Raw genomic sequence first — 23,894 nt, forward strand, 5'->3', positions numbered from 1 at the left:
TGCCCGCAGCTTCTAGTAAAGGACTGCCCGCAGCTTCCGGTAAAGGACTGTCTGCAGCTTCTGGTAAGGGACTGCCCGCAGCTTCCGCTAAAGGACTGCCTGCAGCTTCCGCTAAAGGACTGCCCGCAGCTTCCGCTAAAGGACTGCCCGCAGCTGCTGGTAAAGGACTGCCTGCAGCTTCCGCTAAAGGACTGCCTGCAGCTTCCGCTAAAGGACTGCCCGCAGCTTCCGGTAAAGGACTGCCTGCAGCTTCCGGTAAAGGACTGCCTGCAGCTTCTGGTAAAGGACTGCCCGCAGCTGCTGGTAAAGGACTGCCTGCAGCCTCCCCAGCAGACGTCTCCACAACAGGGCAATTGGCAGTCTGGCTGCTATCCCTGAGACACGCTCCTCCCACCCCTATACTTCTGAGTAGCACGCACGCCGTGTGCCTGGCTCAGGACAAACTACAACACCAAAACCGGCTTCTGACGTCACCACCGGCGAGCGCTGCTGGCTCCACCCCTCGACGTGTTTCTAAAAAAAAAAAAAAAACACGAGCGACCAATGAAAGTAGTCTCCGCCCACATAACCTCTTCCTCTACGGGCTCTCATAAGGTACAAACTAGTGAAGTGTGTGGAATATTCGCTTCGCTTTTCTGTTGCTCTGCGAGCTTTCTCTCGGCCTTCTAGGCCTCAGTTACAACTACGAGCAGCGCTCCCTATTGTCCCTGAAGTAAAGAGTCCCGGCACAACACTGTGTGACTGGCTGCCATAGTTACCACCGGCAGCAGCTGAGCCCACACTGCTTAGCCCACCGGCAGTCACACGCGAGCCCGGCGGCGGCGGTGTAGGGCCCGTAGTGCGGCAGAGCTGGCGAGCAGCCACCATTTCAATCACGGTCTTAGTGTCCCAGCACAGCTCGCTCTGTTGGAGGAGTGTCAGTCCTCTGCTCCGTCCGCCTCCTCCTATCAGTGGCTGCACCATTCATCCAGCCCTCAGACATCCAGGGAGCACAGGGTGTGTACACACCGTCTACAGAGCCATCTCATCCTCCCGGGCACACACCATAGGCGGCTCCAGCACCAAGATGTCCAACCGAGCGCTGTGCAGAGAGGCGAGCCATGCAGGCAGCTGGTACACTGCCTCAGGTATGTGGCCATGGGCGAGGGTGGGACACTGGGGGTCCAGCTGCTTCTGACCTGATACTTGTGTATGTGTTACTGTAGCCCCGCCACCATAAGTATATGATCTCTGCACCTGAGGGTCTGTGGGCTGGTAGTGGGGCCGGTGACCCCATTGTGAGCTGCCGGGCACCCAAAGCTGTCTGTAGGCTCTCAGGATCCGACCCAGACTGGTCCTTGTAAGAACAGGATACATGCTCGATGGCATCGTCCTACTATAAGCACATGATCTGTACATCAGCGGGTCCGTGGCCTGATAATGGGGCTGGTGACATCATCATGAGTGACCATATACTAAAAGCTGTCTGTATGTGCTCGAGATCCGACCCAGACTGGTCCTTATAAGAACAGGATACATGCTCGATGGGATCGTCCTACTATAAGCACATGATCTGTACATCAGCGGGTCCGTGGCCTGATAATGGGGCCAGTGACATCATCATGAGTGACCATATACTAAAAGCTGTCTGTATGTGCTTGAGATCCGACCCAGACTGGTCCTTATAAGAACAGGATACATGCTCGATGGGATCGTCCTACTATAAGCACATGATCTGTACATCAGCGGGTCCGTGGCCTGATAATGGGGCTGGTGACATCATCATGAGTGACCATATACTAAAAGCTGTCTGTATGTGCTCGAGATCCGACCCAGACTGGTCCTTATAAGAACAGGATACATGCTCGATGGGATCGTCCTACTATAAGCACATGATCTGTACATCAGCGGGTCCGTGGCCTGATAATGGGGCCAGTGACATCATCATGAGTGACCATATACTAAAAGCTGTCTGTATGTGCTTGAGATCCGACCCAGACTGGTCCTTATAAGAACAGGATACATGCTCGATGGGATCGTCCTACTATAAGCACATGATCTGTACATCAGCGGGTCCGTGGCCTGATAATGGGGCTGGTGACATCATCATGAGTGACCATATACTAAAAGCTGTCTGTAGGCTCTCAGGATCCGACCCAGACTGGTCCTTATAATAACAGGATACATGCTCGATGGGATCGTCCTACTATAAGCACATGATCTGTACATCAGCGGGTCCGTGGCCTGATAATGGGGCCGGTGACATCATCATGAGTGACCATATACTAAAAGCTGTCTGTATGTGCTCGACATCCGACCCAGACTGGTCCTTATAAGAACAGGATACATGCTCGATGGGATCGTCCTACTATAAGCACATGATCTGTACATCAGCGGGTCCGTGGCCTGATAATGGGGCCAGTGACATCATCATGAGTGACCATATACTAAAAGCTGTCTGTATGTGCTTGAGATCCGACCCAGACTGGTCCTTATAAGAACAGGATACATGCTCGATGGGATCGTCCTACTATAAGCACATGATCTGTACATCAGCGGGTCCGTGGCCTGATAATGGGGCCGGTGACATCATCATGAGTGACCATATACTAAAAGCTGTCTGTATGTGCTCGACATCCGACCCAGACTGGTCCTTATAAGAACAGGATGCATGCTCAATGGGATCGTCCTACTATAAGCACATGATCTGTACATCAGCGGGTCCGTGGCCTGATAATGGGGCCGGTGACATCATCATGAGTGACCATATACTAAAAGCTGTCTGTATGTGTGTATGTGCTCGAGATCCGACCCACACTGGTCCTTATAATAACAGGGTACATGCTCGATGGGATTGTCCTACTATAAGCACATGATCTGTACATCAGCGGGTCCGTGGCCTGATAATGGGGCCGGTGACATCATCATGAGTGACCATATACTAAAAGCTGTCTGTATGTGCTCGAGATCCCACCCAGACTGGTCCTTATAAGAACAGGATACATGCTCAATGGGATCGTCCTACTATAAGCACATGATCTGTACATCAGCGGGTCCGTGGCCTGATAATGGGGCTGGTGACATCATCATGAGTGACCATATACTAAAAGCTGTCTGTATGTGCTCGAGATCCCACCCAGACTGGTCCTTATAAGAACAGGATACATGCTCGATGGGATCGTCCTACTATAAGCACATGATCTGTACATCAGCGGGTCCGTGGCCTGATAATGGGGCCGGTGACATCATCATGAGTGACCATATACTAAAAGCTGTCTGTAGGCTCTCAGGATCCGGCCCAGACTGGTCCTTATAATAACAGGGTACATGCTCGATGGGATCGTCCTACTATGAGCACATGATCTGTACATCAGCGGGTCCGTGGCCTGATAATGGGGCTGGTGACATCATCATGAGTGACCATATACTAAAAGCTGTCTGTATGTGCTCGAGATCCGACCTAGACTGGTCCTTATAAGAACAGGATACATGCTTGATGGGATCGTCCTACTATAAGCACATGATCTGTACATCAGCGGGTCCGTGGCCTGATAATGGGGCCAGTGATATCATCATGAGTGACCATATACTGTACTAAAAGCTGTCTGTATGTGCTCGAGATCCCACCCAGACTGGTCCTTATAATAACAGGATACATGCTCGATGGGATCGTCCTACTATAAGCACATGATCTGTACATCAGCGGGTCCGTGGCCTGATAATGGGGCCAGTGACATCATCATTAGTGACCATATACTAAAAGCTGTCTGTATGTGCTCGAGATCCGACCCAGACTGGTCCTTGTAAGAACAGGATACATGCTCGATGGGATCGTCCTACTATAAGCACATGATCTGTACATCAGCGGGTCCGTGGCCTGATAATGGGGCCAGTGACATCATCATGAGTGACCATATACTAAAAGCTGTCTGTATGTGCTCGAGATCCGACCCAGACTGGTCCTTATAAGAACAGGATACATGCTCGATGGGATCGTCCTACTATAAGCACATGATCTGTACATCAGCGGGTCCGTGGCCTGATAATGGGGCTGGTGACATCATCATGAGTGACCATATACTAAAAGCTGTCTGTATGTGCTCGGGATCCGACCTAGACTGGTCCTTATAAGAACAGGATACATGCTTGATGGGATCGTCCTACTATAAGCACATGATCTGTACATCAGCGGGTCCGTGGCCTGATAATGGGGCCAGTGATATCATCATGAGTGACCATATACTGTACTAAAAGCTGTCTGTATGTGCTCGAGATCCCACCCAGACTGGTCCTTATAATAACAGGATACATGCTCGATGGGATCGTCCTACTATAAGCACATGATCTGTACATCAGCGGGTCCGTGGCCTGATAATGGGGCCAGTGACATCATCATGAGTGACCATATACTAAAAGCTGTCTGTATGTGCTCGAGATCCGACCCAGACTGGTCCTTGTAAGAACAGGATACATGCTCGATGGGATCGTCCTACTATAAGCACATGATCTGTACATCAGCGGGTCCGTGGCCTGATAATGGGGCCAGTGACATCATCATGAGTGACCATATACTAAAAGCTGTCTGTATGTGCTCGAGATCCGCCCCAGACTGGTCCTTATAAGAACAGGATACATGCTCGATGGGATCGTCCTACTATAAGCACATGATCTGTACATCAGCGGGTCCGTGGCCTGATAATGGGGCCAGTGACATCATCATGAGTGACCATATACTAAAAGCTGTCTGTATGTGCTCGAGATCCCACCCAGACTGGTCCTTATAAGAACAGGATACATGCTCGATGGGATCGTCCTACTATAAGCACATGATCTGTACATCAGCGGGTCCGTGGCCTGATAATGGGGCCAGTGACATCATCATGAGTGACCATATACTAAAAGCTGTCTGTATGTGCTCGAGATCCGCCCCAGACTGGTCCTTATAAGAACAGGATACATGCTCGATGGGATCGTCCTACTATAAGCACATGATCTGTACATCAGCGGGTCCGTGGCCTGATAATGGGGCCAGTGATATCATCATGAGTGACCATATACTGTACTAAAAGCTGTCTGTATGTGCTCGAGATCCCACCCAGACTGGTCCTTATAAGAACAGGATACATGCTCGATGGGATCGTCCTACTATAAGCACATGATCTGTACATCAGCGGGTCCGTGGCATGATAATGGGGCCAGTGACGTCATCATGAGTGACCATATACTAAAAGCTGTCTGTATGTGCTCGAGATCCCACCCAGACTGGTCCTTATAAGAACAGGATACATGCTCGATGGGATCGTCCTACTATAAGCACATGATCTGTACATCAGCGGGTCCGTGGCCTGATAATGGGGCCAGTGACATCATCATGAGTGACCATATACTAAAAGCTGTCTGTATGTGCTCGAGATCCCACCCAGACTGGTCCTTATAAGAACAGGATGCATGCTCTATGGGATCGTCCTACTATAAGCACATGATCTGTACATCAGCGGGTCCGTGGCCTGATAATGGGGCCGGTGACATCATCGTGAGTGGCTGGACACCCAAAGCTGTCTGTAGGGTCTCATGATCCGGCCCAGACTGGTCTTTATAACAATCGGATACGTGCTCGATGGAATCATCCTATAAATGTGTACAGAGCATACAAACCTCTTTGTGGACTGATCTTGGGGCGCTGTGACATCATTGTGTGTGGCCAGACACTCAAAGATGGCTGTAGGTTCACAAGAGCCATGCGAGACTGGTCCCTATAAGAAAAGGATGCAAGTGATCTGTAGAGTTGGTCATTTTGTGGTGTAGGTTTACCATTCAATTGTATTTTACTAACAAAGGAAGATACACTAAAAGCATTCTATTGTTTCCTCTTTGCCAAAGAGGGTCACACTGTCACATCTGAGCACTCTCCAGTGGCACAATATAGAATGAAGGGGTCTTACCCTCAGACACATATGGCATAAATGCCTGACGGGTGCAAGTTCCATTTCCAGGACTTCCATATGTTGAAAAAGTGGGGTCCTCTTCCTGATCCCGCTTCAGAGAGGAAGCGGCCATGTGTGCAGGTGGCTCTTTCTATTGTACATCCTGGGTGCCCAGCGTTTCCCAACTCCCATAAACAATGATGCACAGAGCTCCATGTATAGGTGGGATTATTGGAGGAAGGGGGATGTCTAATGTGACAGCAAAGCATTATACAGGACAATGGTGTCCAAGCCACCCTTACTGAGGCGGGTGTGTACACGACGGCCGAGCTCTTTGTGCTGTGCCTCTAGTAGGACATGTATACTCAGAACCTTGAGGTGCTTTTCCGTCGGAGGTAATTGGCTTCTAAGAAATCCTGCACCAGAGGCATCTCTGTATAAAATCATTTGTGTCACTAATCAGGGAGATGGCGGCACTGGAGGGGCAGGGTAAGGATATTATCACTCTTGTTCTTATAGTCATTAAAGGTTTCATCAGGTTGTTCAGCCCTTTGTTTCGGCATAACCTTTGAAAACAAGCAAATGTCGAAATGTGTCTGCTGAATTCTGCTAGAAGACACGCACAGAAAGGACTGGTTAATATTTGCTATTATTCCTTATGTGCTCTTGTACTGGAACACAACCACCACCATTTGTAGTCAGTAATATTGTCGTCTCCTCAAGTAAATCTAGACAACCTGAACTTGAGATATGTTGGAGACTTCATTCGAGGTCAGCTATGAAATTGGGTAAAATTAAATAATCCTGGGAAGAGGTTTCTGTTCAATTAAGGCTAATCCTCGAGAGGCCTCTCGGTGGTTGAAGCTGCAAATCTGCAGAAGAAAAGCCAGGTATTATCCTTGGATTTCTCTTCTGGATCTTGTCTTTCATACATTTTGGATTTTTGTAAGGCAAATCAGATGCGTGTTATGTCAGCCTAAAGTTTCACATTCATGTCGATCTCCGCAAGGATAAACGATATGTAACAACTCTGCTGGCATCACAGCATGGCCTCACATCTCTCACTATCTTACCCACTGCTCCAGGCCATGATGTGGTTTCTGTTTCATGCCAGCTCCATGTTCTGTGTCTCTGCTCTGTGCATGCTTCATGGCTATGTGTATAGGGGGCCGGCGCCTGAACTCTCTGGTTCTTATAGGAATCAGGTGCATCTGTCTAATCAGTTCCTGACCAATTACCAAAAGGCCTCCTGTATATAGTGCAGCTCCACCCTGTGGTCGGGGCCTGTGCAACTTACTCCCTCAGTCAGTTCTTTGCTGCTGAGGTGCCAGGTCCTGTCTCGGTTACTCTCTCTTGTCTGCCACCCAGGGGGGCGTTGTACCCTGGTCTTGTCCTGTGTAGCCACCCAGTGGGGATTTGTACCCTGGTCTCTGTCTGCCACCCAGAGGGGCATCATACCCTGGCTTGTGTCTATGTCTCTGTGTCTTGTCTCGTTCCTGACTCTGTCTTAGTCTAGTCCTATTCCTCTGTCTGTTTATATCTGTCTTGGTTTGCCTTTTCTGCTCTGTTCGTCACTGTCTGTGGCTCTGCTTCTCTTTGCTCTGCACTCTGACCTTGCTTTACACTCTGTGGCTTTGCTCTCAGCTCTGCACTCAGACCTTGCTCCGCACTCTGTGGTTTTGCTCTGTGGCTCCGCTCTTTGCGGTTCTACCTAGCTCCGCTCTTTGCGGTTCTACCTGGCTCCGCTCTTTGCGGTTCTACCTGGCTCCGCCTCCTGCATTTCTGCACTTGGCTCCGTCTCCGCTCTTTGCTCCGCCTCCAGCGTCTCTGCTCTTGGCTCCGCCCCCAGCTACTCCGCTCTTGGCTCCGCCTCCAGCTACTCCGCTCTTGGCTCCGCCTCCAGCGTCTCTGCTCTTGGCTCCGCCTCCAGCGTCTCAGCTCTTGGCTCCGCCTCCAGCGTCTCAGCTCTTGGCTCCGCCTCCAGCGTCTCCGCTCTTGGCTCCACCTCCAGCGTCTCCGCTCTTGGCTCCGCCTCCAGCATCTCCGCTCTTGGCTCCGCCTCCAGCGTCTCTGCTCTTGGCTCCGCCTCCAGCGTCTCCGCTCTTGGCTACGCTCTTGGCTCTGCCTTCTCCTTCTCTTCTCTTAGTTCCACCTTCTACTCGTACTCAGCCTCCTGCATTTCTGTTCTTGGTTCTAGCTCTTGTGCTTTCGCTCTGCATCCGCTCTTACGGTCTTTCTCTACTTGTTATTTAGTCCTCCTGTCTGAACAGGTTCCTACCTGTTTCACATACGTGCCTGCAGACCGGTCCCTACCGGTTCTTCCTATGTTCCAGTGTCTCTGTTGTACCCGTCTGCCTGCCTGTGTCCCAGCCGTGCCCGCCTGTCAGCCAGAGTGCCAGCCGTGCCCACTCCGTTCCTTAGTGGGATCAGCAGCCACAGCCAGACATCACCCTGGAGTGGCATCTGGTAGCTTCCTATTTCACAAGTCTGACCTCACCATCAGAGGCTCCAGCGTACACATAGGAAGCTACTTAGTTACGCCCCTTCCAGGGAAGTTTGGTCTGTGGTCCAGTGGGGCCACACCCCCGTATGCCCGCGCCAACCAGTCTGGGCGCGTGCGTGACACGATACTTCTTGGATCCTGGTCTGACGCCTCTCACACAGCCAAACCAGATCTCCGCTTTGCACTGATGAGGGGCAGTACCCCGAAACAGTGTCTGCAAATTGAGATTCTAGTTTGGCTATTATCCTAAGTCATGTGACAATGCTCGTTAAAGGGTCAACATTGACTTGTAAGATTGCTACCTTCCAATAGGTGGCACTAGAGTTCTAGCTCTCTCTGAAGAGTCAATTTGCATAATTAGCATATTACCCAGAGGAGCATTGCGGCTTTAAGTCTCCTCATCTTGGCATGCTTGGCATGTCGATCTCTGCAAGGAGAAACAATACTTTTTGGATAACATTCATGTAATAGCACATTTCTACATTTGTATTGAGGCCGCAATACCCACTTGTGGATTCCGTGACCTTAAAGGGTTATTCCCATCTTCAGTGATGGACATAATTGGATAGTACTTGTGAAAGCAAGCAAGTTTCCAGTTTACTGCTTATTACAATTTACACAACCCCTGTTTCCTTTATCATTTCAGTTTTATTTGATTACTGCTCATTGCTTCGGATACCGGCTACCTTTGTGGACCAGCAGCAGTGGCCTAACTTACAAAGCGCTGACGAGAACTTTCCAATAGGGTCATTCCATGGTAAAACTGGCTCCAGACTGTTCTTTGAAGGCAGGCACAAAAAGGAGTGAATGTATATTGTACATTTAAACTATTCTCAATAGATTTCAACACAGTTTGATTTTTCAACAATCCAACTAAATACAAAATACAGTGTTATTACTTGGTAACTTACGTTCCAAAAAAAGGAAAGGCAATTGTCCTTCATGAGTCTGCCAAATTTTCTGTTCTGGCATTATTTTTATTGTATTAAAACATAGTCCCAGCAACTTTAAAAAATGTATTTTATCCTCTCAAGTTAAAAGCAACAGTTTTTATTACAAGAAATATAGATAACTTACGTTACCGCACAGTATAGTAACTTTCGTTACTAACCTGATGGTAACTTACTGTCACGCACGCGGCCAGACTGGTTGGCGCGGGCATACGGGGGTGTGGCCCCACTGGACCACAGACCAAACTTCCCTGGAAGGGGCGTAACTAAGTAGCTTCCTAGGTGTTCGCTGGAGCCTCTGATGGTGAGGTCAGACTTGTGCAATAGGAAGCTACCAGGTGCCACTCCAGGGTGATGTCTGGCTGTGGCTGCTGATCCCACTAAGGAACGGAGCGGGCACGGCTGGCACTCTGGCTGACAGGCGGGCACGGCTTGGACACAGGCAGGCAGACGGGTACAACAGAGATACTGGCGGGCAGGCGGACACGGCTGGCTCTCTGGTAGGCAGGCAGGTACGGCTGGAACATAGGAAGAACCGGTAGGGACTGGTCTGCAGGCAGGTATGTGAAACAGGTAGGAACCTGTTAACACAGGAGGACTAAGTAACAAGTAGAGAAAGACCGCAAGAGCGGATGCAGAGCGAAAGCACAAGAACTAGAACCAAGAACAGAAACGCAGGAGGCTGAGTACGAGTAGAAGGTGGAACTAAGAGAAGAGAAGGAGAAGGCAGAGCCAAGAGCGGAGACGCTGCAAGAGGCGGAGCCAAGAGCGGAGACGCTGCAAGAGGCGGAGCCAAGAGCGGAGACGCTGCAAGAGGCGGAGCCAAGAGCGGAGACGCTGCAAGAGGTGGAGCCAAGAGCGGAGACGCTGCAAGAGGTGGAGCCAAGAGCGGAGACGCTGCAAGAGGCGGAGCCAAGAGCGGAGACGCTGCAAGAGGCGGAGCCAAGAGCGGAGACGCTGCAAGAGGCGGAGCCAAGAGCGGAGACGCTGCAAGAGGCGGAGCCAAGAGCGGAGACGCTGCAAGAGGCGGAGCCAAGAGCGGAGACGCTGCAAGAGGCGGAGCCAAGAGCGGAGACGCTGCAAGAGGCGGAGCCAAGAGCGGAGACGCTGCAAGAGGCGGAGCCAAGAGCGGAGACGCTGCAAGAGGCGGAGCCAGGTAGAACCGCAAAGGGCGGAGCCAGGTAGAACCGCAAAGGGCGGAGCCAGGTAGAACCGCAAAGGGCGGAGCCAGGTAGAACCGCAAAGGGCGGAGCCAGGTAGAACCGCAAGGAGCGGAGCCACAGAGTGCGGAGCAAGGTCTGAGTGCAGAGCTGAGAGCAAAGCCAAAGAATGTAAAGCAAGGTCAGAGTGCAGAGCAAAGTTACAGAGAGCAGAGCTGAGGGAAAAGCTGAGAGACACAGAAGCACAGGTAGTGGTAGAACTGAGCAAAGAGAAGCAGAGCCACAGACAGTGGCGAACAGAGCAGAAAAGGCAAACCAAGACAGATATAAACAGACAGAGGAATAGGACTAGACTAAGACAGTCAGGAACGAGACAAGACACAGAGACATAGACACAAGCCAGGGTATGATGCCCCTCTGGGTGGCAGACAGAGACCAGGGTACAAATCCCCACTGGGTGGCTACACAGGACAAGACCAGGGTATAACGCCCCCCTGGGTGGCAGACGAGAGAGTAACCGAGACAGGACCTGGCACCTCAGCAGCAAAGAACTGACTGAGGGAGTAAGTTGCACAGGCCCCGACCACAGGGTGGAGCTGCACTATATACAGGAGGCCTCTTGGTAATTGGTCAGGAGCTGATTAGACAGATGCACCTGATTCCTATAAGAACCAGAGAGTTCAGGCGCCGGCCCCCTATACACATAGCCATGAGGCATGCACCGAGCAGAGACACAGAACATGGAGCTGGCATGAAACAGAAACCACATCATGGCCTGGAGCAGTGGGTAAGATAGTGTGAGAGATGTGAGGCCCTGCTGTGATGCCAGCAGAGTTGTTACACTTACGTTACAATATGTTTCCATTCATTGGATTAAACTTCTTGTCAGGTAAGTTACCATCATCTTTGTAACGTAAGTTACTATATTGTGTTGTAACGTAAGCTACCATGGAATGACCCAATGCAGCTCGTAAGCTGGCCGGGATTGTGAAGCGCACTTTTAGCTCCCGATGCAGACACTGCTCCGTCAGGGCATCAGAGAACGCATAGTCTTGTCCCGCGGTGCAGTGATGCCTTTGTTCCGAACTGATGATCAAGCTGGGGTGCACCATCCCCCAACAAGCTGGGAAGTGGTGAGCTCCTGCCAATGATGATGGGGCAACCCATTTAGCTTACATCTTCATTATTACCTATGACAAAGGATTTGGTTACACAGGGATTTTGGCCAAAGGTCAAACAGCCAAAGATCTCCATGTGCTGCTGCTGCTGCTCCATTGCAACGGCGCCTATGTTGCCGCAATAAGCATGTCACAATACAACTGCCATTTTGCTGCTTGTTTTTCCCCCAGTACCCTAGGGGCATCTGCGTTACACTGCAATGTAGCAGGGGAGCGTGGTTGTTTTCTACATGACATATATATGTATATATGTATATGTATATATATATGTATATATATATATATATATATATATATATATATATATATATATATATAGAATCTTTTTTGGAATAAGGCTTCATTAAAAATTTTGCACAGCTTGGCTTATACAGGCTTTTTTGTTATTTTGCACATTGCTGGTTGCAGAAAGAGTTGTCTGAGAATCCTCAGTGAACTGAGATCTTGTTGTGTTTTTTTTTACTGAGCTCCTCTCAGCTGATTTCTGACCTCTGACCTTCAGCTTAAAGGGAACCTGTCACCCCGTTTTTTCAGATTGAGCTATAAATACTGTTAAATAGGGCCTGCGCTGTGTGTTACTATAGTGTATGTAGTGTACCCCGATTCCCCACCTATGCTGAGAAATAACTTACCAAAGTCGCCGTTTTCGCCTGTCAATCAGGCTGGTCAGGTCGGGAGGGCGTGTTCACAGCGCTGGTTCTTCCTCAGCTTTACGTTGGTGGCGTAGTGGCGTAGTGGTGAACAAGCAGCGCGCGATCTGCGCTGTCATCCCTTTCGTCGGTGGGGGCGGCCATCTTCCTGGGGCCGCGCGTGCGCAGATCGAGTGCTCTGCTGCACGGGGCTTCAGGAAAATGGCCGCGGGATGCCGCCCGTGCGCATTAGAGATCGCGGCGGCCATTTTCCCAAAGCCGAGTTTGCATCTCGGCTTTGGGAAAATGGCCGCCGCGATCTCTAATGCGCACGCGCGGCATCCCGCGGCCATTTTCCTGAAGCCCCGTGCAGCAGAGCACTCGATCTGCGCACGCGTGGCCCCAGGAAGATGGCCGCCCCCACCGACGAAAGGGATGACAGCGCAGATCGCGCGCTGCTTGTTCACCACTACGCCACCAACGTAAAGCTGAGGAAGAACCAGCGATGTCACCACGCCCTCCCGACCTGACCAGCCTGATTGACAGGCGAAAACGGCGACTTTGGTAAGTTATTTCTCAGCATAGGTGGGGAATCGGGGTACACTACATACACTATAGTAACACACAGCGCAGGCCCTATTTAACAGTATTTATATCTCAATCTCAAAAAACGGGGTGACAGGTTCCCTTTAACTTGAATGTGGTGATTAATAACTGCCAATAAGAATGTTTACTGGGGATGCTTTAGGTCAGGAGCATCTGGCCCCTGGGCAGATTTCCAGGGACCGCAGTGTTCAGGGCGGCAGATACGTTTTGCCAGCCCATTCATTTCTTGCACAGCGCATGCAGTGAAGGATTACGTCTTGACGCTGGCCATTACAGTTTTGGTGGGCGCAGTTATCAAGCGATTCGCTCACCTACCACAGATGAAGACAGGAGCAGCACTTATGTCTCCTGTCATGTGTCTCCTGCTGCCATGTATACGGCAGTCTCGGTGTCTATGTGAAGTATACAGCAGACCTCACACTGCCCGAGTCTCAGGATACATGATCAGTGATGTTACTGTGAGGAGACCTGCAGTGAAATATACATTAGTTTGGTGCAACTTACTGCTGCGAGTTCTTTACAAATGAGTTGACTGCTCACTAGACCAATGCAAATGCGGAAAAGCAGTTGAGAATGGCAACTGTGGCCTTAGTGGGTGTGTACCCACTTCGCCATGGACCAGGCTTACTATGCAGGGCTAAGTGACTTTTCCTTAGAACCTCAGGTGGTGAGGATGGGCTTGGCCACAGGTATTCATCAGCTGTCACTCCAGGGCAGGCTCCACACCTGCAACAGCTGATTCAGGAGTCAAAACAGGAAAATGGAGCACAAAGGAGGCAAGGACAGAAGTGTAGTCAGACGGCCCAAGGTCGGGGCAGGCTGCATGGGTTCACAAAACAATGCCAAGGTCAGACAGAACTGGTATATAAGCCAGGTCAGCAACAGGAAAGACGAGACAAAAGAAACTAGACTGAACGCTGGAGATGGACAGGAACCTAAGTTCAGGCAGGGAACAGAAGGAGGAGCAGCCTAATGTATCCCTTGTTGGCTGGGAAAGACAAATCCTGCAGGACACAGCAGGGTTAAATTCCTGCAGAATCTGTCTGCACCTCTCTGGCCAGATGGAGACAGCAGGAATATGCAGCAGATTATTGAAGTGCTGCATGAGGTAAATCAACACGGTGGCCTGACACGGAGAGGAGCAAAGTGGTTAACGCAGTAAGTATCTCAACGCTGGGAAAACATGCGAATTACCGTCGTGACAGCAACATCATCAATACCACCTAACATCACATATCTTACCAAAGACAAGCAGTCCTAGCCTTTACATAAGGGTGACTTAAAGAAAACCTGTCAACTCATTTTGCCACTACAAGATGCGGCCACTGCCTTTCGGGGCTTATCTACAGCGTTCTATAATGCTGTAGATAAGCCCCCAGTCCGACCTGAAAGAGAATAAAAACAAGTTTTATTATACTCATCCGAGAGGTCGGTCCTGTGCGGTCTGGTCCGATGGGCGTCGCAGGTCCCGGGTCTGGCGCCTTCCTTCATGTGATGCCGCCCTCCTGCTTGCTTTGTGTTGCGCTCCTGCGCAGGCGTACTGATCTGCCATGTTGAGGGCAGAGCAAAGTACTGCAGTGCGCAGGTGCCGGGCTTCTCAGACCTTTCCCGGTGCCTGCGTACTGCAATACTTTACTCTGCCCTCAAACAGGGCAGATCCGTACGCCTGCGCAGGAGCGCGACAGAAGTAAGCAGGATGACGACATCACATGAAGATGGGAGGCGCCGGACTCGGGACCTGCGACACCCATCGGACCAGACCACACCCGGTTGAGTATAATCAAACTCGTTTTTATTCTCTTTCAGGTTGGACCGGGGGCTTATCTACAGCATTATAGAACGCTATAACAGAAACCAACACTAAGGACGTAATCATGAGTAAAGAAAGTAATTTATAGGTCTATAGCATTATAGAACGCTGTAGATAAGCCCCCAAGTGGCCGTATCTTATAGCGGCAAAATGAGTTGACCGGTTCCTTTTAATTAAATGTTTGACCAAATGTAGCAGGATTTTTTTTTTAAAGTTGATTATTTTAGACAGCCCCAGAATGATGTTATAGGTATTTGGAGGTTTGCCGTGCTTTAGTCTTTTTTTTCTGAAGAGCTCATTCTGCTGCAGTAATAGAGGAGTAGGTGCGTGATGCAACATTTTTATGAAATTGAGTAGCACAAACTCTTTTTATCCCAAATTTCATGCATTAAAAAAATGTATACCTCCAAAGTGTGCTTCGTAAGAGTGCGGAACCCCCAGTCAGCCTCCATGGACCACAATGCATTTAGGTCTCTATTAGTGATGAGCGAATATACTCGTTACTCGAGTTTTCCCGAGCATTCTCGGGGGTCCTCCGAGTATTTTTTAGTGCTCGGAGATTTAGTTTTCCTTTCAGCAGCTGAATGATTTACATCTGTTAGCCATCTTGATTACATGTGGGGATTCCCTAGCAACCAGGCAATTCCCACATCTACTTATGCTGGCTATCAGATGTAAATCATTCAGCTGTGGTGATGAAAAGTAAATCTCCGAGCACTTAGAAATAGTCGGAGGACCCCTGAGCGTGCTCGGGAAATCTCGAGTAACGAGTATATTCGCTCATCACTAGCCTCTATTAGTATTCTCTGTGCTGCATCTGGTGGGGGCTTTTTTGCTTTCTGCAGGGAACCTCCCTCATACACCTTTGCAGAATGTCCAGTCAGACCTTCAGTGACCCTCCCACTGTTTGAATTAAATGAACCAGATGTTTAAGGAGGTGAGGTGTGAGCACCTCTGCCCAACCAGCTGATCCCAAGAGACAGGATGAAAGGGAAAGACGTGTTTGGGGGTATATAATTCCACATGTGTTAATTCATAGTTTTGAGTGTGTGAATGTACAGTTTTCATAGTCATGAAAATACAGAAAAATCTTTAAATGAGGTGTGTCCAAACTTTTGCTCTGTACTGTGTATGTATATCTGTGTACATCTATATTAGCATTTGTCACCATTGACCTATTCATAGGTGTGTTAAATATGGAGATCAGAGGAAATCCTGTATGATGCATCACCAATGACTTCTACTGCGCAGGCATGGTTAGCGCCATTTTCATACGGATTTATTTTTTTTAAATGAATTTCAGGATACCCTCAAACAAATGAATTATATATGCCATCATGCTGCAGCGCAGGCGCCTGCCTGCAGAAGGGGATTTTTCCCCCCAGATTTATATATAATATTCACTTTGACCTGTCAGAAGCCATGCACATGAATACCTAATCAGAGCACCACATGAAGACCCCCCCACAGGCCTCCCTGGGGCACGAGCATATCATTAGCTGGAAATTAAGATTAAACAACAACCACAAGACGAATTTAACCACGCAGGTATCATTATAATCAGTATAACAGCTCTGACCTGACACTGTCTGTAGGTTACTGTGCACAATCCTGCTGACGGGTTCACTTTAATGAACCTTGTCATCAGGGCCGGACTGGGACTAAAATTCATCCCTGGCATTTGAAGTCACACAGGCCCACTTGTCACATGGTGACTGTATAATATCTTTGTACACTTGTAGGTTACAAGAAGTGAGGGGAGTGTAACACGACTATATAACATATAATTACAGCTGTATCCAGCATTACAGCTCAGCCCCCATAGAATGTAATGCACCCAGTCCCCATAGAATGCACACCACCGCACCTTGAGAAAGAGGTGAAACGCGCGTCGGTGGCGGCATGGACACTGATCCTGACACACTGAGATCATGGGTAAGCAACTAATTTAGTTTGGGGCCCAGTATTTGGAATGGTATAGCGCGCAGACTTACACTGGTAGCCAGATGACCAAGTATTCCGGACTTTTCGGTCTCTCTCTTTGTGGCACTTGGGCATCTTACCCATGTTTTATATTCAACATCTTTGATCAGGATATGTGTGACCTGTTATTACCTGATTCTAGTCTATTTACCTGTTGTATATTATTATTTTCTTAATAAATTGATTTGTATTACTCTTGGACTTTTTACTCCATTTTTTCATATGTTTCATAAAATACTTAATAAGTAACATTTCACATATGTCTACTTTACATCAGCACAATTTTGGAACCAAAAGTTTCTTTGTTATGGAGTTATAAGGGTTAAAAGTTGACCAGCAATTTCTCATTTTTACAACACCATTTTTTTTAGGGACTACATCACATTTGAAGTCACTTTGAGGGATCTATATGATAGAAAATACTCAAGGGTGACACCATTCTAAACACTGCATCCCTCAAGGTGCTCAAAACCACATTCAAGAAGTTTATTAACCCTTCAGGTGTTTTACAGGAATTTTTGGAATGTTAAAAAAAAATTAACATTTGAAATTTTTTTCAGAAAAAATTTACTTCAGCTCCAATTTTGTTTTATTTTACCAAGAGTAACAGGAGAAATTGGACCTCAAAAGATGTTGTGCAATTTGTCCTGGGTATGCTGATACCCAATATGTGGGGGTTAACCACTGTTTGGGTGCATGGCAGACCTCAGAAGGGAAGGAGCGCCATTTGACTTTTCATTGCAAAATTGACAGGAATTGAGATAGGACGCCATGTCGCTTTTGGAGAGCCCCTGATGTGCCTAAACATTGAAACCCCCCACAAGAGACACCATTTTGGAAAGTAGACCCCCTAAGGAGCTTGAGGGGGGGGGGGGAACCACCATTTGGGCGCATGGCAGAGCTCGGAAGGGAAGGAGCACTGTTTGGAATGCAGACTTAGATGGAATGGTCAGCAGGCGTCACATTGCGTTTGCAGAGCCCATGATGTACCTAAAAAGTAGAAAACCCCCACAAGTGACCCCATATTGGAAACTAGACCCCCCCCCCCCCCGAGGAACTTATCTAGATGTGTTGTGAGAACTTTGAACCCCCAAGTATTTCACTACAGTTTATAACGGAGAGCAGTGAAAATAAAAAATACCCCCTAAGAAACTTATCTAGATGTGTGGTGAGCACTTTGAACCCCCAAGTGTTTCACTGCAGTTTATAACGCAGAGCCATAAAAATGAAAAATTTTTTTTTCCACAAAAATTATTTTTTAGCCCCCAGTTTTGTATTTTCCCAAGTGTAACAGGATAAATTGGACCCCAAAAGTTGTTGTCCAATTTGTCCTGAGTACGCTGATACCCCATATGTCTGAGAAAACTTCTGTTTGGGCGCATGGCAAAGCTTGGAAGGGAAGGAGCGCCGTTTGGAATGCAGACTTAGATGGAATGGTCTCCAGGCGTCAAATTGCGTTTGCCGAGCCCCCTGATGCACCTAAACAGTAGAAAACCCCCACAAGTGACCCCATATTGGAAACTAGACCCCCCAAGGAACTTATATAGATGTGTTGTGAGAACTTTGAACCCCCAAGTGTTTCACTACAGTTTGTAATGCAGAGCCGTGAAAATAAGGAATCATTTTTTTCCCACAAAAATGATTTTTATAGCCCCCCAAATTTTTATTTTCCCAAGGGTAACCAGAGAAACTGGACCTGAAAAGTTGTTGCCCAATTTGTCCTGAGTACACTAATACCCCATATGTTGGGGTAAACCCCTGTTTTGGCGCACGGGAGAGCTTGGAAGGGAAGGAGCCTTGTTTTAGTTTTTCAACGCAGAATTGGCTGGAATTGAGATCAGACGCTATGTGGCGTTTGGAGAGCCCCTGATGTGCCTAAACAGTGTAAACTCCTCAATTCTAACTGAAACCATAACCCTAACCACACCCCTAACCCGTACATGCCCCTAATCCCAACCACATCTGTTATGATCTGGTGGCCTTGGAGCAGCATGAGACGTACTCTGGAGAAGGTGGTCCCTGTACTGACCGCAAACCCTGAACCTAGCAGCACAACTAAAAGTAGCCGTGGGGGGTACCTAACACTCCCTAGACCCCTCGGCACAGCCTAAGATCTAACTACCCCTAAAGACAGAAACAGGAAACCTATCTGGCCTCAGAGAAAATCCCCAAAGGATAGATAGCCCCCCACAAATATTGACTGTGAGAGGAGAGGGAAAAAACACGCAGATATGAAATCAGATTTTAGCATAGGAGGCCATACTAGCTAAAAAGAAAGAATAGAACAGAGTACTATGCGGTCAGTATAAAAAACACTAGAAAATATCCACCGCAGAAAATACGGATCACCACATCTGACTAAAGACATGGGGGGTACATCTGCATCTCCAGAGAAATAGCTAGGCTGCAAAAAATCCTTCACAGACCAAGCTGGACAAGACAAAAACATGAAAATGCACAGAACTATAAGGTCCACTGCAGGTGGACAGCAAAAACAAAGCCAGGACTTATCTTTGTAGAAAAACACAGCAAACTGGAGAGACCAGCAGGGAAGTGAATCCTTCAAGAACAATGGACAACTGGCACTGACTAAAGGATCCTGCAAAGCTATATACCCCAGTCAGTCCTGCAATTAGTAGATACACATGTCCACTCCTGCAATCCAGGCACAACTGCATTACTCTCTACAACCACCGGAGGGAGCCCAAAAGCTGAATTCACAACACACATCCCTAAACCCAACACACCCCTAATCGCAACCGTAAATGTAATACTAATCCTCACTTTTTGCCTTAACGGGAAATGGAAAATGGAAATAAATACATTTTTTATTATTTTTCCCTAACTAAAGGGGTGATGAAGAGGGGTTTGATTTACTTTTATAGCGGGTTTTTTAGCGGATTTTTATGATTGGCAGCTGTCACACACTAAAAGACGCTTTTTATTGCAAAAAATAGTTTTTGCATCTCCACATTGAGAGCTATAATTTTTCCATATTTTGGTCCACAGAGTCATGTGAGGTCTTGTTTTTTTGCGGGACGAGTTGACGTTTTTATTGGTACCATTTTCGGGAACGTGACATTTTTGATCGCTTTTTTTGAACAAAAACCAGCAATTCGTGAATTTCTTTGAGGGGGGGGGGCCTTTATACCGTTCCACGTTTGATAAAAATTGATAAAGCAGTTTTATTTTTCGGGTCCGTACGATTACAGCAATACATCATTTATATCATTTTTCTCTAGTCACCTTCCACGATGGCATACGGAGGTTGCTTCTTTGCCCTGATGGGGAACCGGAAATAAGGAGAGGTTTAAAGCCCCTCCCACTTACCAGTGTCTCTCCTGTTCCCCATGGGACAGAGGAAGGTTCCGTGTGCTGTGATGTCCGGCAACCACAGTACCTGTTTTCCAGGCTTTGCCTCTCCTAAGCCAGGCAGCATGTGGTTGCGTCTACCTCCCCTTCTTGCTGCTCTTGTCGTTCCGGTAACCTCAGGAACTCCTCCTGGCCTTCCCGCACCCCCTTGAGGGTAAAGCAGGCCAGTGATCACGATCGGAGTCCTCCCTGAGCTCTCCGGTCTCCTCTCCCTCCTCGCGCCCAGCCGGCGTCCCAGAAGTGGTCGCGCGTGTCACTTCCGGGTCAATCTGTTCCATGGAGCGCAACACTTCCGCCAGCGGCGCCTCGTGCAAGACGCCGTTCCTCTGCTCTCGGATCGGGAGGGGAGGAGGGAACATGATCGTCGCTGGGGGGCAGGGGCCTACTTTTTTAGTATAAAACCTGCCTGAAGACGTCGCAGGTAAAACTGTGCTTCAGTATGGAAGGCAATACCTGCCCTGCGCCTGCAGAGCCCAGCGCTTCAACTGCCACAGTAAGTGTACAGGGATGGGTCCTTAGATAGCCTAAAGGGTCTCCCTACTTTTTCTGACACTACTCTCCCTCGCCTTCCAGGGAGACAAGTCTACCCCTAAAACTGCTATAGAGAGGAAGTGTACCATCTGCAATATTAAATTGCCCTCGTTATGGGACAAAAAACTCTGCCAATCATGTACTGATAAAATAGTCTGAGCAGAGCAACCCTCCCTATTGGAAGAAATCCGCTCACTTGTTAAGCAAGAAGTGCAGTCTTCCCTGGCAGCTTTTACCCCTCCCCCTCCACCACCTTCTCCAGGGAAGAAAAGGAAGATACAGATTGAGGACTCTGAATCAGAATCAGACCTCTCCTATGCTTCATCCTCTGGTAGACGAGAAGAACCCATGTCACCTATAGCCTCTGAAACCAGGAAATATCTCTTTGGATTGAGGATCTAGCATCTTCAGTACGCAGCACTATTGGGTTGGAGGAGGAGTCAGAACCTCAGTCCATTCAGGACCAGATGTTTGGCGGGATAACAAAGGGTAAACTTGTGGGGTTCCCTATACTCGACATGATCTCTCAAGAGTGGGAATCTCCGGAGAAACGCCTTAGTATTCCCTCGGAGATGAAACACAGATTCCCCATAGAAGGTGATTCTGTTAAATGGGATGTTCCGAAGGTTGACTCACAGGTGGCGAGACTTGCGAAAAGAACCTTCCTTTCCATTTGAAGATTCTTTGCAGTTGAATGATCCGATGGACAGAAAAATTGAAAGTCTCTTGAAAAAATCCTGGGAGACTTCTACGGTAGCCTTAAAAGCTAATATTGCTTCAACCTGTGTAGCTAGATCTCTATCCCGCTGGTTAGGGGAACTAGAGTACCACATATCTCAGGGTACCTCCAGAGGTGAACTGCTGGGCTCTCTACCTAGCCTCTTTAGGGCTACTGGGTTTTTTGCTGATGCCTTACAAATTAAAAGTTTAGAATTTTTTTTCTTCATCAGTTAATTTTTTACAGACTTTTAAAGTTTTGAAAAAGTGCGGATTTTGGCCTGGTATGGCTTTACATGTTTTATCATATCTCGGGCTAGAATTAAGATAAATAGGTGGGAGAGGCATCATTGTTCTCACAACGGTGCCAGCTTTCATTTGATATGTCACAAGACTATGTGTCTTGATATTTTGTTTTGGAGAAATCAAATTCAAAATTTTGATGCGCAATTGTGAAAAAAACGTATGTTTTAAAATTGTGAAAACATGCATGTGTGTTACTTGTGTTCTTGTTTATATTTGCACAGGGATTCAACTTGGGATCTATCAAATTAGTATTTTTTTTTTTTTTTAAGCCTTGAATTATCTGATTTTATGTTTGTGCGAGTTTCTTCCCTTTTTCTTTTCAAATTACAACGTATTGAACTCAACATTTATATGTAACAATAAAGAAACACAAAAAACAAATCCCGAAGTGCCAGAATAAATACATTTTAATCATCATAACACAACTTGCTCAGCATTTTCAACCTGAATTCATTGAACAAGCCAAAAGAAAAAGGTGATCATATCCTCAAGTGTGATTTTCCAAATACAGTCTGATCCTAATTTAGGCTGGGTTCACATTGTGCTAGGTGTGTCCGTCTAACGGACTCGTTTTTAAGTAGTAAAAACGCAATGTAACGCACATACTAACGCGCCCATAGACTTGCATTGCCTGACGCATCGTGACGCATCCCTAAATTGGTATGCGTTTGTCACATAACGTTTTTTTTCTGACGGACCTTCAACGCGGCTTGCAGCGTTTTCGGGTCCGGCCAAGCTAACGCACTACTAACGGAAGCGTTCATTCTGCCATAGAAGGCTATGGCAAACGCAGTCAGACGCAAATCATGAAAAATTTCCAAATAGGACCACACGTTTTAATAGCGTTTGAGGGTGGTCACATGTGGTCATGTGACAGGAAATGTGATTTCGGCCATTAAAGGAGGAATATCCCACCCACACATTTCTCCTGAGGTCTACTGCACGTGACAGAGTGTTGCAAGAGATCACCGGAAATGTAAGTACATTTCTATATATATATATCTCTGTATACAACATGGAAGTTTGTAATGTCCGTCGGATGTGTGTGTACTAAACATGTATTGCTTTGTTGCACACAGATGTCGGATACAGATGTGAGCAGCAGCAGCGTGTCTGCGATTTTTTTCGTCTGTCGGTAGGCTTGCACTTTAAAAAACCACAATAATGTTGTGTGAAACTCCATTGTATTGAGCTAGGCACGTAATAAAAATCCTGTTTATTGTTTTTGTGAATAGGAGTCTTCTGAGCCCGAGGCTGCTAGACCTCCCCCCAAAAAACATGCAAAAACCACAAAGGTACATAGCACACATGTTGAATTTTTCAGGCATAAATTTATTGATCCAATGAATGTTAACATTATTTAATGTTAAAATAATTTTTTTTTACATTTTACATACACAATAGGTTGTGGCACACGGAGGACACAAAAGAAAGCAGGTCCCTAGCCGTCTGTCGTCGCCACAACTGCCAGTGGTAAATATAAAACTAGAAATATTCTATCCAATATTTACCAACAATCTATCTATTCACTTTCTATCTACTATACCTATAAACTATCAACTATCTATCGCTCCATCTATTTGTCTATCTATATCTATGTATCTATCTATCTATATCTATGTATCTATCTAAATCTATGTATCTATCTATCTATATCTATCTATCTATATCTATGTATCTATCTATATCTATCTATATCTATATCTATATCTATCTATATCTATCTATCTGTCTATCTATGTATCTATCTATGTATCTATCTATCTATATCTATGCATCTATCTAAATCTATGTATCTATCTATATCTATCTATCTATATCTATGTATCTATCTATATCTATCTATATCTATCTATATCTATCTATCTATATCTATGTATCTATCTATCGCTATATCTATGTATCTATCTATCTCTGTATATATGAATATGGCCATCCAGTGAAATTGACACTATCAACATAACGTTTTGTGTTTACATAGTCCAAGTCAGCGACCAAAAAAAAAAAGGATTGTCGTTGACGAAGAGCCATTGACTATTCACAGCGAGACACTGATCAACCTTGTGGAAGCCAACCCCTCCATATGGGACCAGAGCGACAGCTCCCACCATGACATCGTGAAGAACCGCAAGTTGTGGGATCAAATTATCTGTCACTTTGATCCCCGATACATGGAGAAGTCGACAACCTCAAAGAAAAAAATTGGTAAATATTGGTGACGTAACATCGGAAAATGTTAGAAATTT

General features: G+C 47.2%; 1 protein-coding gene across 1 annotated transcript in view; it reads left to right on the forward strand.

Annotated features, from left to right (window-relative positions):
• The first annotated feature begins 603 nt into the window (after positions 1 to 603).
• Positions 604 to 23,894, forward strand: part of MEMO1 (mediator of cell motility 1) — a 250,880-nt gene continuing 227,589 nt past the window's right edge. Inside the window, exon 1 of the mRNA XM_069769298.1 lies at positions 604 to 1,127. Within this exon, the coding sequence (XP_069625399.1) occupies positions 1,067 to 1,127 (61 nt within the window). The 5' untranslated portion in view covers positions 604 to 1,066. The remainder of the gene's footprint in view (positions 1,128 to 23,894) is intronic.

The sequence above is a fragment of the Ranitomeya imitator genome, chromosome 5 (genome assembly GCF_032444005.1).
Source record: "Ranitomeya imitator isolate aRanImi1 chromosome 5, aRanImi1.pri, whole genome shotgun sequence".
NCBI lineage: Eukaryota > Metazoa > Chordata > Amphibia > Anura > Dendrobatidae > Ranitomeya > Ranitomeya imitator.